General features: G+C 31.0%; 1 protein-coding gene across 8 annotated transcripts in view; it reads left to right on the plus strand.

Annotated features, from left to right (window-relative positions):
* The window catches only part of NBEA (neurobeachin), a 678,339-nt gene that overhangs the window by 166,257 nt on the left and 496,426 nt on the right, over window positions 1–15,656 (plus strand). For all 8 annotated transcript variants that reach the window (XM_042998658.1, XM_042998776.1, XM_042998897.1 and 5 more), the window contains exons 13-17: window positions 749–917; window positions 7,402–7,481; window positions 8,202–8,264; window positions 8,357–8,454; window positions 12,176–12,268. In XM_042998658.1, the coding sequence (XP_042854592.1) occupies window positions 749–917; window positions 7,402–7,481; window positions 8,202–8,264; window positions 8,357–8,454; window positions 12,176–12,268 (503 nt within the window). The remainder of the gene's footprint in view (window positions 1–748; window positions 918–7,401; window positions 7,482–8,201; window positions 8,265–8,356; window positions 8,455–12,175; window positions 12,269–15,656) is intronic.

Consider the following 15,656-nt stretch of genomic DNA (forward strand, 5'->3'; position numbering starts at 1 on the left):
GATATACATTGTTTTTTAGATATCAAGATAAAATTTTTATTTTTTTAACCTAAATTTAGCCAGATTTAGCCCTGTTATAGTCTACTGGAAGTCAATAATAACGGACATTTTTCATGAATGTGAGCTTCCTTTTACAGTTTTCAAGTTTCCCATACAACTTTGGTTACATAATATAAGTTCTGACCTTTGTTGTTTAGCATGTTAATTGTGGTGCTAAATTCAAACTTGATGTTTGTTCACTTTTTAAACAAGATGTTTGGCTTGTCCTCTCTCTGCTTACATGCTTAGATTCTAATACTGTGGGAGTGGCTTAAGAAAATTTGAAACTACCTGAACTTTTAGGATATAGGACTATGTATATTTTTTCCAAGTATGATATAGCTGATAGATATTAGTTCTGTTTCTTTCAGCTGCTGAAATATACTTTGATTAAAGGCTTTAGTCTAGTTAACTTCTTAAATAATTTGGTCTTCCTATCAGATACTTTTGATAGATTATTAAGTCATTTAAAATTATTTCATTGGTAATACCCACTAGATTACTTTTATTAAAATAAGTTTTATTAGAATGTGTTGGCTGCAGATTTTTTCAATATAAATAATATTTAATTAAAAGTTATTTTTAACCTCATAATAAATGGTTCTTTCTTGGCCTTTACTAATTTGCATTTAAATTAAAATGTATATTTATAATAAACACTTGAGGCATTTTAAATTTATTTTAATGCTTTGCTAATATTCTGTATTAGGTTCAGCTCTCCCTATACACTTACTTGTCTGCTGAATTTATTGGAACTGCTACCATTTATACCACCATACGCAGAGTAGGAACAGTATTACAGCTAATGCACACATTAAAATATTACTACTGGGTCATTAATCCTGCTGACAGTAGTGGCATTACACCTAAAGGATTAGGTAAGTACAACACTACCACTGTATTCATGGTACTATTACTGTTCTGTATGCTGAGTACTGTTATAGGGAACAGATGTGCATGGTTATGAAAATATCCTGAACTATTGTCTTTCTTAGATAGTAGCCCTATGTGTTGAGAGCTTTTTGTGATAGAGAAGTTTATGGATTTTTAATATTAAATTATTTTTAGAATAAAGGCAGGTAAAAAATAATATTCTGCCTTTTAGCCAGTGTACTTGTTGATACTTGGGAAGATATAGGCATAGTATTAAAAACAGATGAAACTGATCATGGCCACTGTGTTCGAATATAGTTGTTTTGGTGCTTTGAGATTGTTGCCTTTTTTTTTATATTTTACCCCAGACTTTACCCTTTATTCTAAGTATGGTAGAAATTAATTATATTCTTCATTGTGTTATTGCTAATTTTCCTAATTATATAAAAATACATACTCAGCATAGAAAATAAAATGATATAGAAGAAATATATTATTTATACCCAAATCCCAGGAATAGTAACTGTTACATGTTTGGTGTGTGTGCTTCCACTAAATTTCATTGAATTAAATGTATGAAATACTTAAACTCTCTTAACAAAATTGAGATTTTCTTGATTTTTTTTTTATGGTTTTTTTTTTTTTTTTTTTTTTTTTGGCTCTACATAGCAATCCAAAAGAATGTGCCATTTACATGTTTCTAAAATTTTTATTTTATTTTATTTTATTTTATTTTATTTTATTTTATTTTTTTAACGTTTATTCATTTTTGAGAGACAGAGAGAGACGGAGAATGAATGGGGAAGGGGCAGTGAGAAAAGGAGACATGGAATCCGAAGCAGGCTCCAGGCCCTGAGCTGTCAGCATAGAGCCTGACATGGGGCTTGAACTCAGGGTCCGTGAGATCATGACCTGAGCCAAAGTCGGATGCTCAACTGACCGAGCCACCCAGGCGCCCCTAAAATTTTGATTTTATAAATAATGCAGTGTTTACACCTGTGTATATAATAATTAACTTCTGTCTTTGATTTATGTAGGATTATTGAGAGTAGTTACTGTGTAATATGTTAGAGTGCTTTTCTCAGCATACTCACAAAGACATTGAAAATTTTTGTTTTATAAAAATCTTTTTGGGCGCCTCGGTGGCTCAGTCTGTTGAGCGTCTGACTTCGGCTCAGCTCATTATCTCACAGTTTGTGATTTTGAGCCCCACATGGGGCTCTGTGCTGACAGCTCAGAACCTGGAACCAGCTTCAGATTCTGTGACTCCCTCTCTTTCTGACCCTCCCCGGCTCACATTCTGTCTCTCTCTCTCTCAAAAATAAATAAACATTAAAAAAAATTTTTTTTTAATTCTCAGTAAGGGAAAATAATGTAGAAGTATTCTAATATTCATTTATTAGCTTATTTTGTGTCTTTTAATGATAGGGCTTTAAAAGTTATATTATACAGTCTGATATATTATTCTGTCATTTATGACTTTTTTATTGCTTTTAATCTTGATAATGCCTAAAATTTACTAGATGTTCACCATGAGTTTGAATCTCTGCTAAGCATTCCATCTGTTAATTTTGTTCAATTGTTTATATGTAATGTAATTATATATACATAGACATGTTTACACATACACATAGGAGTATACATATAGCTTGTAGTCGGTATCACTATTATTTTGTACGTCAGGAAGGTGAAAGTTGGTACAAAGTGATAGAACTAAAATTTGAATCATGTGTATGTGACTGAGAGCCCTTGTTCTCTAACACTATAGCATGGTAGAGTTTTCTCTACTCCAGGCACATCATATATTCACACATACTAATTTCTGCTTCAGAAAACTAATTTATAATTTACAGAAAAGTTGTAAGAATCTTATAAAGAATTACTAAAACTCCACCATGTTTCCCAGTATTTTAATATTTTACCACATAGACTTTATCATTCTCCATTTTATGTAAATATAATCAGACATACATATATGTGTATGTATTTTTTTCTAAATCGAGAATAAATTGTAGATGTGATACCTTATTACCTTAAATATTTTCCTGTTAATTTCCTAAAAGACACTCTCTTAGACAACCAAAGGCAACCATTTAAATCCTGGGAATTTAACATTAATACAATGGTATCATCTAATCCAAAGATAGCATTTAAATTTCACCAATTATTCCAATAATACCCTTTTTAGAAAAAAATCTCTTTTTTTTTCCTCTTAATCCAATTCGAGAATCATATATTGCATTTAAGTTACCTTGTCACTTGAATATTCTTCAATATAGAATAGTTATTTTTAGCATTTTTGTCCTCCATGACCTTCACATTTTTGAAGAATAGAAGCAAATTACTTTGTAGAATGTCCCTTAATTTGGATTTGTTTGATATTTGCCCATGATGATTCAGGTTTTTCATTTTTGGATGCAGTCACGCACAAGTCATACCAATTCTGTCACTTTGTATCACGTCAAGAAGCGCGTGGCGTTCAGTTGTCGTATTACTGGAGATGTTAATTTTGATCATTTGATTAATGTGGTGTCTGCCAGAATTCTTCATTATAAAATTACTACTTTCTCTTTTGGGATAATAAGTATTTGGTGGAGAAATACATTGAGACTATGTAAATATCCTGTTCTTCAACAAACCTTCACTTACTGGTTTTAGTTCATCAGTGACTCTTGTCATAATTGATCTTTATTGTGATTACTGCTAAATGACATTATTTCCTAAGCCATTTATTAGTTTGTAAGGAGGAACTTGTTTTTTTCTCTTCCAATTATTTGTTCATTTTATATCAGCAAATATTTCATGGATTTCTATTTTATTCAGTGTATTACATGAATAGTTGGCATACTTTCTCTGCAAGGGGCCACACAGAAATAGTTTAGGCTTAGGGAGCCTTATGGTGTCTGTTGCAAGTAGTCAGCTCTGCCAGCGTATAACAAAAACAACCATAGACAGTGTGTAAATGAATAGATACGGTTTGTTTCAAACAAATTGAAATTTTTAAGTTTTAACGGATTTAGCCCAGAGAGTATACCCTGGGTTGTATCATTATTTATTCGATGTTAAAGTTGTCTCAGATTTGGCTAGTAGGAGACTTTCACCTTAGTTTTGGGGTCTTTATGACAGATGTCCATAATTTTTCAGTCCTGGCTCTTTCCCACAAGAGAGCCAGAGTTTTTGGTTCATGTTATACTTATCTCAGTCCTGGAATCAGACATTTCTCCAAGGAGCCCTGGTTTGGTTGGTGGATATGGTTTCAGAAGCCAAGATTTGGGTGTTAGTGTGCTTATTTTGCTTATTGCTCTTTGAGTGTTACCGCTTCTAGGCATTCTTCATGGATGTAGGAAACACAAGTTTATACATAGATACCTTCAATTCTGATTTAAAACCACTTGGTTCAGTGTAGTCTCAAACTTATTATATTTATAGCTTTCTTCCTTCAATATTGAAAAATTTGGCTTACATTATCTTTAATATATTTATACATTTGCTCATTCTACTTTATGAAACAGTGTTCCGACACATGCACCATCACCTTCTCAGCTTTGACGTTGCCAGTCAGCTCTGACCATCTCTTCACCTCTAACTCTGGATGGTCCTTGTCACCTCCTTAGCCCTAATTGTTTCTTTGCCGCTGACCCCACTCCTGGCTCTTGTTGTCTCCTCGCCCTGACCGTGAAGGTCCTGCCAGACTTACTTGCCTCCTTGGCCCTGCCAAACTCTGGTGTCTCCTTGAGCTCTGTTGGTTTCTCCTATCCCAGGGCCCTTAACCTGGCTGGCTCTGACTGCCTCAAGGAGACAGGAGGGAAGAAACCAAATAAATATATTGTGAAGAAAACTGACAAGAAAGTGGAGAGAATTTGTTTTTCTTTATAGTTTGATTTATTCTTTTTAATGCATCTTTTTATTTGTTATTTTTAATCCATCTGAAATTAATTTTGATATTTAGTAAAATGTGAGGTTCTGACTTGAAACGTAGCTTTCTAAATAACTTTTTTTAATACCATTTTGAACTAAAATGCTTTCTTTTAACAATAGTCAATTTGTACTATGCTAGCTTTTCGTAGTACTTACTAATTCATATGTAGGCTCTGACTTGAGAGCTAGGATCTTTTTGCTTTGACTCTTATTTAAAACTTTTGTCCTTTAAATTATTATTATATCAGGTTCACTATAAAAATTCATATTAACAGATATCATGGCAACAGATATCATTAGCAAATGGAATCATACAAAGGCCTATTAAAAAAAAACAACTTACTGTTCTCTCAAGGAGCCAGTATTACCAGTCTTGTATGTTCTTCTACCCTCTTTTTCTCTGCTCATACAGACACAGTTTTACACGTGTCTACGTGTAGGTCCTTCAGATGAGGCGTGTTTCATAATTTTTGTATTTTTGAATATGTCATAAATGCAAATGTTAATACGTGATAAACCTTTCATAGGTCTCACCGAGCTTAAGAAATAGAACATTACCATAAACCTGTATGTCCCTGTCCTTGGTCATATCTTCTTCCCATTCCTAGCCATAGAGATAACCCCATCCTCAATTTTATGTTTTATGTTTTTTGTTTTAGGTTTTTTATGCCTTTTCCTTGCTTGAGGGCTTATTATTTTTTTACTTGTGCTTTACCATTTTGCTATTTATGTATGGATTCCTAACCTATTGATTGTTTAGCTTCTGTATTTCATATAAATGGTACATTTGTGATTTGTTACATCACTCAATTTTATATTTGTAAGATACATCTTTTTTTGTAAAATATGGATCCGTATCATGTATATGCTTAAAACCCACACATATGTATGTATTTTTTCCAACACGCCCTTTACATTGTACAATATCTGACAATAGTAATTATAGCTAACATTTACTGAGTGCTTATGATTAAAATGGACCAGGGACTATTCTGATCCCTTTACATATGTTGATCTATTTAACCATTACAAAATATCCTATGACATAACCACGATTTTTATTCTTATCCTTACAGTAGAAAAAGAAACAACTGACACTTTCAGACAGTATAAAACTTTTCTAATTTCATTAAATGGAAGTAAGGGTATTATTACTAAGATAATGGCTGTCTCTACTGGGTTGGGATGGAGGATGTGATCAAGATGTAGCTTAGAGCTGAGGACTGGCGTGGGGTGAGGACTTCAGTGCACTGGAGCGAGCTGCTGTGCAGCCGGTTGTTAAATATTCAGGGATTTTACAACCTCGTTTTTAAACTATTAGTAGATTGATCTTGAATTCAGTCGTGATGGGAGCACTTACACAGCAAAAATCAGAAATCTGCAATTATTTAATCTGATTTAAGTCAGGACCTCACCCCTCCACTCTTGTGTAGTTCCTTTACCTGCACACCGGTTGTTACTGGCTTTCTTTGCCAGTTTGCTGTCAGTGTTCAGTATCTGGATCTACAAAGTGATTATACAGGTATTAATTCTGAACTCTTAATTAAGGTGTATGTTTACATCTTCTATATATGTGTTATATTTCACCATGAAAAAGAGTTGAAAAATTAATACTAAGTATTGGTAAGGAAGGAAAGGGTAGCTTGTATCCTGTTGCCAGCAGTGGGGCAAAAAATGTAGAGGGCAGTCTGGGAAATGAGAAAGAGATTTCCTTCTCAAGAGTAGATGGAATGGATTATTTGATAATAATTTGCATGTAAATATTTATTGAGTGAATAAGATGTTATAAATTATACATAAAGTGATTTTTATTTTAAAACTTAAGAAGCTATGTAAATCCTCATTGCTTCAAGAAAGCTTTATGGTTCTAGCTACATACTTAAAGGTATAATTTAATTATTACATTATATGTATGACATATCATTGAATGTTCTCATTTATTGGTAATTAGATATTTGCAATTAATTACTTTGAAATTTAGATGTTATGATGAAATTAACGTATACTGTAACTGTTCACATTCATTTATTCACTCATAAGCATTTATTGAGTGTCCACCATAATATGTATTTAGTATATTTAAGTCACATAGGAAAAAAAGCTGCAAAACAAACATTAGCATGTCACTTTTCTGTGCTTTATCATATAATGTGTGGGGTGAAATGGAGATGGTCTTTAAATGAAGACTGGTTTAATTGAAGATGAAAGAAATGTTAGGAAAACTTGGATTTGGGGGAAGACGGAACCTATTAATAAAAGTAGGAAAAAAATAATGTAAACACTTGATGATTATGCACTTATGAATGGATGATATTATAATTATTTAAAAAGTAATTCTTTCCTCCAAATCTCAAGTTTGGCGAATAATTTGAAATTGCCAAAATCTGAAAATAAATGCTTGGATCCTCTGATATAATTGAAATTATATAGCACTAATATTAACGAGTATTATAATAAATACAACTATTAAAGAATTCCATAGTGTTCCAACATAATTGCATTATGTTTGTTAAATATCGTGAGGTTTTTTTTTTCCTTTTGTTTTTGTTTTTGTTTTCTGTTTTATTCTAGATGGTCCCCGGCCATCACAAAAAGAAATTATATCTCTACGGGCATTTATGCTACTTTTTCTGAAACAGCTCATACTAAAGGTAAAATAATTTTACATAATTTAGAATTTCAATATATTAAGTGTAAAAGAATTTTTGGCATAGTTTAAAATCAATATTGTAAAATTAGCAGTAGCTATCTTTAACTTATGAATAGCTTTTAACACTCTAAAGTAAATCTTACTGTTAACTTTTGTGAAACTTCACCTTTTGTTAATCCTTTTTTGAGATCCTCCATTCTAAGAGATATATCTGAAATGGAGAAGGAACATATGCATTAGAAATGAGCATAAAGTTTTTATTCCAGAAAACAGTCTGTATACCTGTTTGAGAAGTCTTACATTATATCTTTTATCACAGTAGGATTTTTAAAAGATTAAGATAAAGAGAAATGAAAAACAAAGGTAATATATGCACAATTGATATTATAAAGTTTTGCAGTAATTTGCATCATTTTAAGAAAAGAATAAATTCTTAGAAAATAGTAATATGAATACAGTTTAGATGATCACAATATACCAACTCTTGATAGTGGTGGTCAATCAAATCAGCAACTTCAAAAGACTAGATACAGCGTTCCAAATATTTACTTATTTAACTCGAAATAATATAGTCTATGAATTATGAAGTATTTAAACATTTTAATGAAAACATCACTACTTTTAAATTGTTCACATTTTTTAAATGATCGTTTTGATGCCTGTCTTTAAAGTTTTAATTTTAGACTTAAAATTAAGTAATACACATTTTTTTAAAAATTAGGACCGAGGGGTCAAGGAAGATGAACTTCAGAGTATATTAAATTACCTACTTACCATGCATGAGGTAGGACATGATCTGGGTCTTTGTCTTAATTATTTTATTCAAAGCAGTAGAATAAAATATTAACTATAGAAATATTGGTGATCCCTATGCAGGATGAAAATATTCATGATGTGTTACAGTTGCTAGTGGCTTTAATGTCAGAACATCCAGCCTCAATGATCCCAGCGTTTGATCAAAGAAATGGAATAAGGTATGATTATAATATTAGTATTATTAATAGACTTGAATTGAGTACAGTTTTGCTTCCTAGAATAACCCCTACTCTAGGAACTTTTGAATAAATACAGCAAAATCTCATATACAAGAAGGGGATAAGTGGAGAAACTAGTATTGATCTTCTAATACTCAAGAAAACTGGTGAAATATATCAAGAATGGGTCTTGGGTCTCAAAAAGAGTAATTAAATTGTTGCTGTAGTAAAGACTTTTCAAGTAGTGGGAAGAACAAATACATATGTATATATTTTTCAGGAAGACAAAAGAGCATAGTATATTTCAGCAAAAGAGAGCACTAGAAAATTATATGAGTTTAGTTTCAAGAAATATACAGTGAACAGATTTGGAAGGTCCACATAATAGAAAGTTCAGATTTTATATTTTGTTGGTGACGAAATAAAATATTTTGAAAGGGGAACTGATTTGCTTAGAGTTCCATTTTGTTTTGATTTACAGTCAGCAGTGTGGAAAATGAACTGGAGAGGGATAAAACTGATGTAGCAAAAAGAGTAGAGAGATTATTTTATTCATCAGTATTGGGGATGATGGGTTAGGGCAGTGGCAATACAATTGGAACAAAAGGACAAAATTAAAAGAGATGAAGACTAACTTTAGTCAGAATGACTGTAAGTAATTATGTAGATAAGTGAAAAATAGTTCCTTGATTAGTATTCTTATGAACTTAACCTATACCCCAGGCCCTTAGGGATTCTCCTTTTTTATTTTTGTAAAGTCTTAATTATTAGAATGAAGAGGAAATGTAAGTTATGCCATATGCAACTCAGTGCGCTTCCACAGGTTATAAAAAGAATTTTGAAATAATATACCTGCCAAGGTATTTTATTAGCACATCTTTTATTTGGCCATTTATATCAGCAAGTGACCGTTTTCTAGATCAGAGAAAACAGTCACGTCGTTTCTATGTGGCTGTCCTATTTGTGATATCAATAATACTTTTGAGTTTACAATGGAGTTGCTAATCTGTTTGAAGAAGATTACACGTTTAATTATTAACAACTACAAATATTTTCTTACTATGAGGTTGAATTATATAAAATTGCTGATACTTAACTGTTTACTAAATAAATAATGGCAGTTTCATATGTTCCAACTTAATAATATAATACAGTTATACTTCTCTTCTTAAATTATATTTAGATTGAACAATTAGTATCCTTGACCTTAGATCCTAGTATCTGCTTTATTTATTATATTAATTGATTAATGAATTAATTGAAAATATCCTCCTCATCCCTGTGGATGATACCAACCTTAGATTGGTTAATATGAAATGCAGACATAGGATTTTTCATTACTTTGACATGGTAAAAATATGATCATACAAAGGAGAGTGGTTAGGTCTTTAGGGGAGTGAAATAGTAATTTAAATGTATAGTGTGAATGGAATGATTAGGCACAATGAATACCAAGACCTGGTTGCTCATGATTGACACCTGCTAAACGTGTCATATTGTCACCAATGTGTTCAAAACAATGACAGAGATGGAAGAATTTCTACTTCACTTTTTCCACTTGAAAAAAATGTGGTGACTGTAGGCTTTGTTAAAAATATGGAAAAAGTAGGCTTATTCTATAGGACATTTAATGGTCTGTATCCTAGAAAGTAGGTACGTAAGGATAACAGTTACATATAAAATATTTTCTGGGGAAACTTCTGATTAATTATAATTTATACACACTAAGAAATGAATACAAAGAATGAATTTAATTTAAGTTTGGTGATATTTTAACTGACTTTAAGGAAGACCGTGTGAAATATGAAATACAACATTGAACTGAGTAGCTAAAAATGTGGTATTTTTATATCTGAAATTCTTTAAAGAAAAGAACAAATAAGTACTTATCTCAATATAGACAATATTCTGACTTAATATAGTAAGCTCAAACAGATGAATTAAGATTCACCTAATTATCGTATTATATTGCAAGTAGATTCATTAACTGATTTGTCAGTAAATTTCCTATTCATATTGTATTGCAAATCCACTGTTTGTTTCTTGTTTTGTAAGGAACACTTACTTATCTAGTTGTGAAGAAAATCCTATGTAATGTAGATGAATGATGGCCCTCGATGTTTCCATGTTTCACTTGTCAATCATAATTTCTGTTAGTCCTGGGTGGATCTTATGCCTTTGTTATACCTAAATTTGAAGTTATTTCTAGAAAATGGGAATTCTGTGGGAGTTTCTTGTTCCATGTCTGAAGCTAGTCACATTTTTAGGCTGTGAGCTTCTACTTCTGTTCTCAAGATTATTTTTTCTGTTGAAAGTTCTTTCTCACGATTTCCTGAATAGTTCTTTTCCTGACATGTATAACTTTCCTAGTCTCATACTTGTTCTTTTTTTTTTCATTACTGATCTTTGTCTTTAAACATTCTAAAAATCAATTTCAGTGTAAATACGTATTTATTTAGGAACTTGAGGCTTTTGAAAAACTTCATCTTCTAAAGGAAATAGTTACCTCTAGAGTTTACCTAGTCTGTTCTTCAATTGAGTAACACACAAGCAAGAGGCAATATCAACAATATATTATTTTCTTTTTTAATAGTATAAGCCATTATTAAACATAAAACAGATGTCACTAGCTTTAAGTTATTTGTTTCCCTTTGTTAATGTTACTGAAATAATATAAAAATTGTACTGTATCTTCTAATACCAACTTTTTTGTTTGGCCTAGATTACTTCATTTTAAAAATATAAAATGACATTTTATTTTTCAAAAAGAATTTAATACAGTAAAGCATATCCCAATTTTATAGGCCCCACCACCACCTTCAAAGAACTTTCTTAAATTGTAGAATGAGTTTTAAAAGAATTATTACCCACTACTACCTTATAGAAAAAATACTTCTCTGTTTTGAAGAAAACAAAAGACAAACATTTTTAGATATTTATAAATGTAATAATGAATATAGCCCTATTCTTATATAGTATATGAAGTGCCTCTATAGGTTAGGTTAGGTTAGGTGAGGTTTTGTGTTGCTAGCAGAGACTTTTTTGCTCCAAGTAACAGAAAAATTCTCAAACCGATTAAAGTAAAAACAGAATAATGCGTTTGTTATAGAAATCTCATTAGGATAAGAACAAGGAATTGGAAAGCTAGAAGGAAACAACTTTGCTTTCTCTGCTACTTCCTGTATGGTTGCTTTGTTCTTCCTTTTGTGTATAGACTCATCTATGTGAACAAAACAAGACTGCATTATCCTTTCTATTTTAAATACTTTTTTTATTCAGGAGCCCCCAGAGTGCTAGATATTGTTTCTCAGATCTCATTCCAAATGCTCAGAAAAGAGAAATAATTGGGCAACTATCTATCCATGATCCAATAAACAAGAAAAAAAGGTCATTATGTAGAAATGTCAGAGGCAGTTCTAATAGAAGGGGAAATGTGGCTTAACTAATCATGTATCTTAAAATAGAAAAAATGTCTTTTCAACATGCCTGGAAGGCAGTGCTTATAAGCAACGAATCACATTGAATGTTTGAGTATTTATTGGAAGACCAAGTTTATAGAAAAATTTGTAAAATATGATAATTTTTAATTTTTCCAAAGAATTTTAAATCCTGAGAGGTACTTTATATTTTTTATATTTATGGTTTGTTTGTAAAGTATATAGTGCTTCTATTTTTAATATTTGTAGGTGCTTAAAAGGTCGTTTATTTCTGTATTTTTTAGAGTAATCTACAAATTATTGGCCTCTAAAAGTGAAAGTATTTGGGTTCAAGCTCTGAAGGTTCTGGGATACTTTCTGAAGCATTTAGGTCACAAGTAAGTTGATGTTTTTCATAATGAATTGTGAAAATATCTATTTAAATTGTATTTTTAGTAGTTTCGTATCTAATATAACATGAAATTTGACTTGAATAATCTTACAGTGGAAAAGAATAGCTTCCTATGATAAAAAGTGTGAAAGTGTTTTATGAAAGCATGTTTATTAATAGTAGATTATAGAACAAATTCACAATTTAAGTAATATAGTTTATTTCTATTTGCTGAAGAAAATACTGTTCATCTTAAAGATGTAATAACATATTTCATCAAATCAAATAAATCACATGGATATGATTTCAGTGAAAACTTTCGTGACACAGGGAATACAGTGTATATGAGAGCTGCTCTTTTGCTGGCATGTTAAGTCATTATTATTTGTATTTTTTTCTAACATTGAGGCCTATGGATTATTTTTGTTATTTGAAGATCCTAGAATATTTCTTTTTTCCCCAAAGTCTAGAATTTAGATACTGTCACTTGCTGATATAATGAGTATTTTTCATATTATGTTGTCCAGTGCAAAATTATTCTTTATAAAATCCATTTTCTATACAAATGAGCCCAACAGGGTATCATTTAACTATTGCTAGATATGCAGCTCCTCTCAGAACCTCACTGTTGTCATTTCATTTTGGTATTTAAATTTTCAGAGAGTTTATTGATAACACTGATGAAAACTACACATGATCTAGGTAAAACGTCTCAAACATGCTAAATAGTCTGGAAGAGTAGATATTATTTTTATTTTGGTACCAAATTGATAGTCAAGTAAGTGAAAATAGACATATTATAAATATAGGGAATAGTTCACCAAAACCAGGATTGTAGGAAGGAGTTATACATATTTGAGGAACTGTAAATGTGTATTAGTTGATTGAATACTGAGACTGAGAAGCATGTGTACTTTTAATATTAAGAGAAAAGGACTGCTCATTTAACTTTGGTTAAGTAAGAGAAATTGACTAGGAGACATTAAAGATTCTAGCCCTAGATGCAACCTCTTAAAAATTGTTAAGAAGACACATTGAAAAATATAGAAATGTGGAAAACTTAAGCAAAACTAACCAACAGAGGGGCACCTGGGTGGGTTAGTTGGTTAAGCCTTGACTCTTGGTTTTGGCTCAGGTCATGATCCCACAGTTTGTGGGATCGAGCCCCACATCGGGCTTTGTGCTGACAGCATGGAGCCTCCTTTGAATTCTCTTCTCTCTCCTTTCCCTCTCTCTCTGCCCCTTGCCAGCTCATGCTCTCTCTCTCTCTCTCTCTCTCTCTGAATCTCTCTCTCTCAGAATAAATGAAAAACATTAACAAATCTTAAAAAAAAATAAAAAAACTAACCAGCAGATAAGAACACTCACTGGAAAAATATTGCTATAGAATACATAATAATTGCAATTATTAAATTGGTAAATAATTGCAATTATTAAATTAGCAAATTAGAAATTTACCATAAGTTTAAAAAGTAAGATATGAATTGCTGCTGAGGAAGGAGTACTACTAAGCAGAATTTCATAAAGTTAGAAGACATGGTAGGATAACACAGAAGTGTTGGATCATAGACTAACAGAACTTTGGAGGAAAGTTTCTATTTTATTTTTATTGAAGAAAAAAACTTCCATACAAATAAAAACGAAATCAGAAGAAACTCAAAGGAAGATGAACTATGTGGTTGGCATAGTAAGATACACAGAAGATAAAAATGAAAACAAGGCAAATAATATGAGAAATTTAAGAAATATAATAAGAGTTTAGAAGAATTAGAGAGAAAATGATTGCTATAGAAAGTATGGAAGTTCCAGTAGTGGCCTAAATTGAATTTCCAACTAAGAAAAGAAGAACAGTGGAACTAAACAAATATTTAAAGCTATAATTCAGTGAAGTCCTAATATAAGATTTTAGCATCCATTTTAAAAGATCATTCTGAGTACCAGGGAGAATTTTCCTAGAATGGTCAGCACAAAAGTATACCATTGGTCTTAAATATTAGTCTTAAATCACCTATTTTAAGAAAAATTCAATTGATCACAATAATAAAAACCCAGATCTATGTGCCAGAAACATACAAAAATAAAGTGATTTAGAAAGGCGGAAAATTAAAGGATAACTAAAGGTTATACCACCTGCATACAAGTGAGGAAAACAGGAATCATCTTAATATTGGACAAATTAGAAGTCAAGCCTAAAAGCAATAAATAACATAAAGAAGGATACATAATGTTACAGGGTGAAACTTTCATAAAAAAGAAATTATGGGATAAATAATACAATTACTAAAACAAAGTTTAATTCACCTATCTTGGTTCATAAAAAAATCCAGGGGGAAAGTAATCTAAATAGTAAGGTAAATCTGATTAATATAGTTTGAAATCTGTACCATGTTAACATGGAACATTTATAAAAATTTGACATCAAAGTAGTATACATCAAAGAAGAATTCTAAAACATAAAGACAAAGCAGACAATATTCTTTTAATAAAACACAGTAAAATTAGAAAATAGGAACAAAGTCAGAAACCAAAGTTTCTTCTACCTAGAAATTTAAAGTTTATTAAACAATTTTTGTGTCAATGAGAAAATATAAACAGCAGAATTTTTTCAATATTTTATTAAAATTATTTTATTTTATTTTATTTTATTTTATTTTATTTTATTTTATTTTATTTTATTTTATTTTATTTTATTTTATTTTATTTTATTTTATTTTATTTTATTTTTTTATCATGAGTGTACTCTTTAATCCCCATCCCCTATTTCTCCCATCTCCCCACATACCCTCTGGTAACCATCTGCTTATTCTCTATAGTTAAGAGTCTGTTTCTTGGTTTGTCTCTCTCTCTTTTTTTTCCTTTGCTTGTTTGTTTTGTTTCTTAAATTCCACATATGAGTGAGGTCAGATAGTATTTGTCTTTCTCTTAGCATTTTGCTTAGCATTATTTTGCTTAGCATTATACTCTCTAGCCCTATTTATATTGTTGCAAATGGCAAGATTTCATTCTTTTTTATGATAATATCGACAATATTATTCACAATATTATCACAATAATATTCCATTGTGTTTCTATACCACATCTTCTTTATCCATTCATCTGTCAATGGACTGGGCTGTTTCTATAGATTGGCTATTATAAATAATGTTGCAATAACCATAGGGGTGCATATATCCGTTTGAATTATGTTTTTGTATTTTGGGGGTAAATACCCAGTAGCGCAATTCCTAGATCATTGGGTAGTTCTATTTTTAATTTTTTGAGGAACCTCTATGCTGTTTTCCATAGTGGCTACACCAATTTGCATTCCCATCAGCAGTGCAAGAGGGTTCCTTTTTCTCCATATTCTCACCAACCCTAATGAGGTGATATTTCATTGTAGTTTTGATTTACATTTC

This window comes from Panthera tigris, chromosome A1, assembly GCF_018350195.1.
Source record: "Panthera tigris isolate Pti1 chromosome A1, P.tigris_Pti1_mat1.1, whole genome shotgun sequence".
NCBI classification, from domain to species: domain Eukaryota; kingdom Metazoa; phylum Chordata; class Mammalia; order Carnivora; family Felidae; genus Panthera; species Panthera tigris.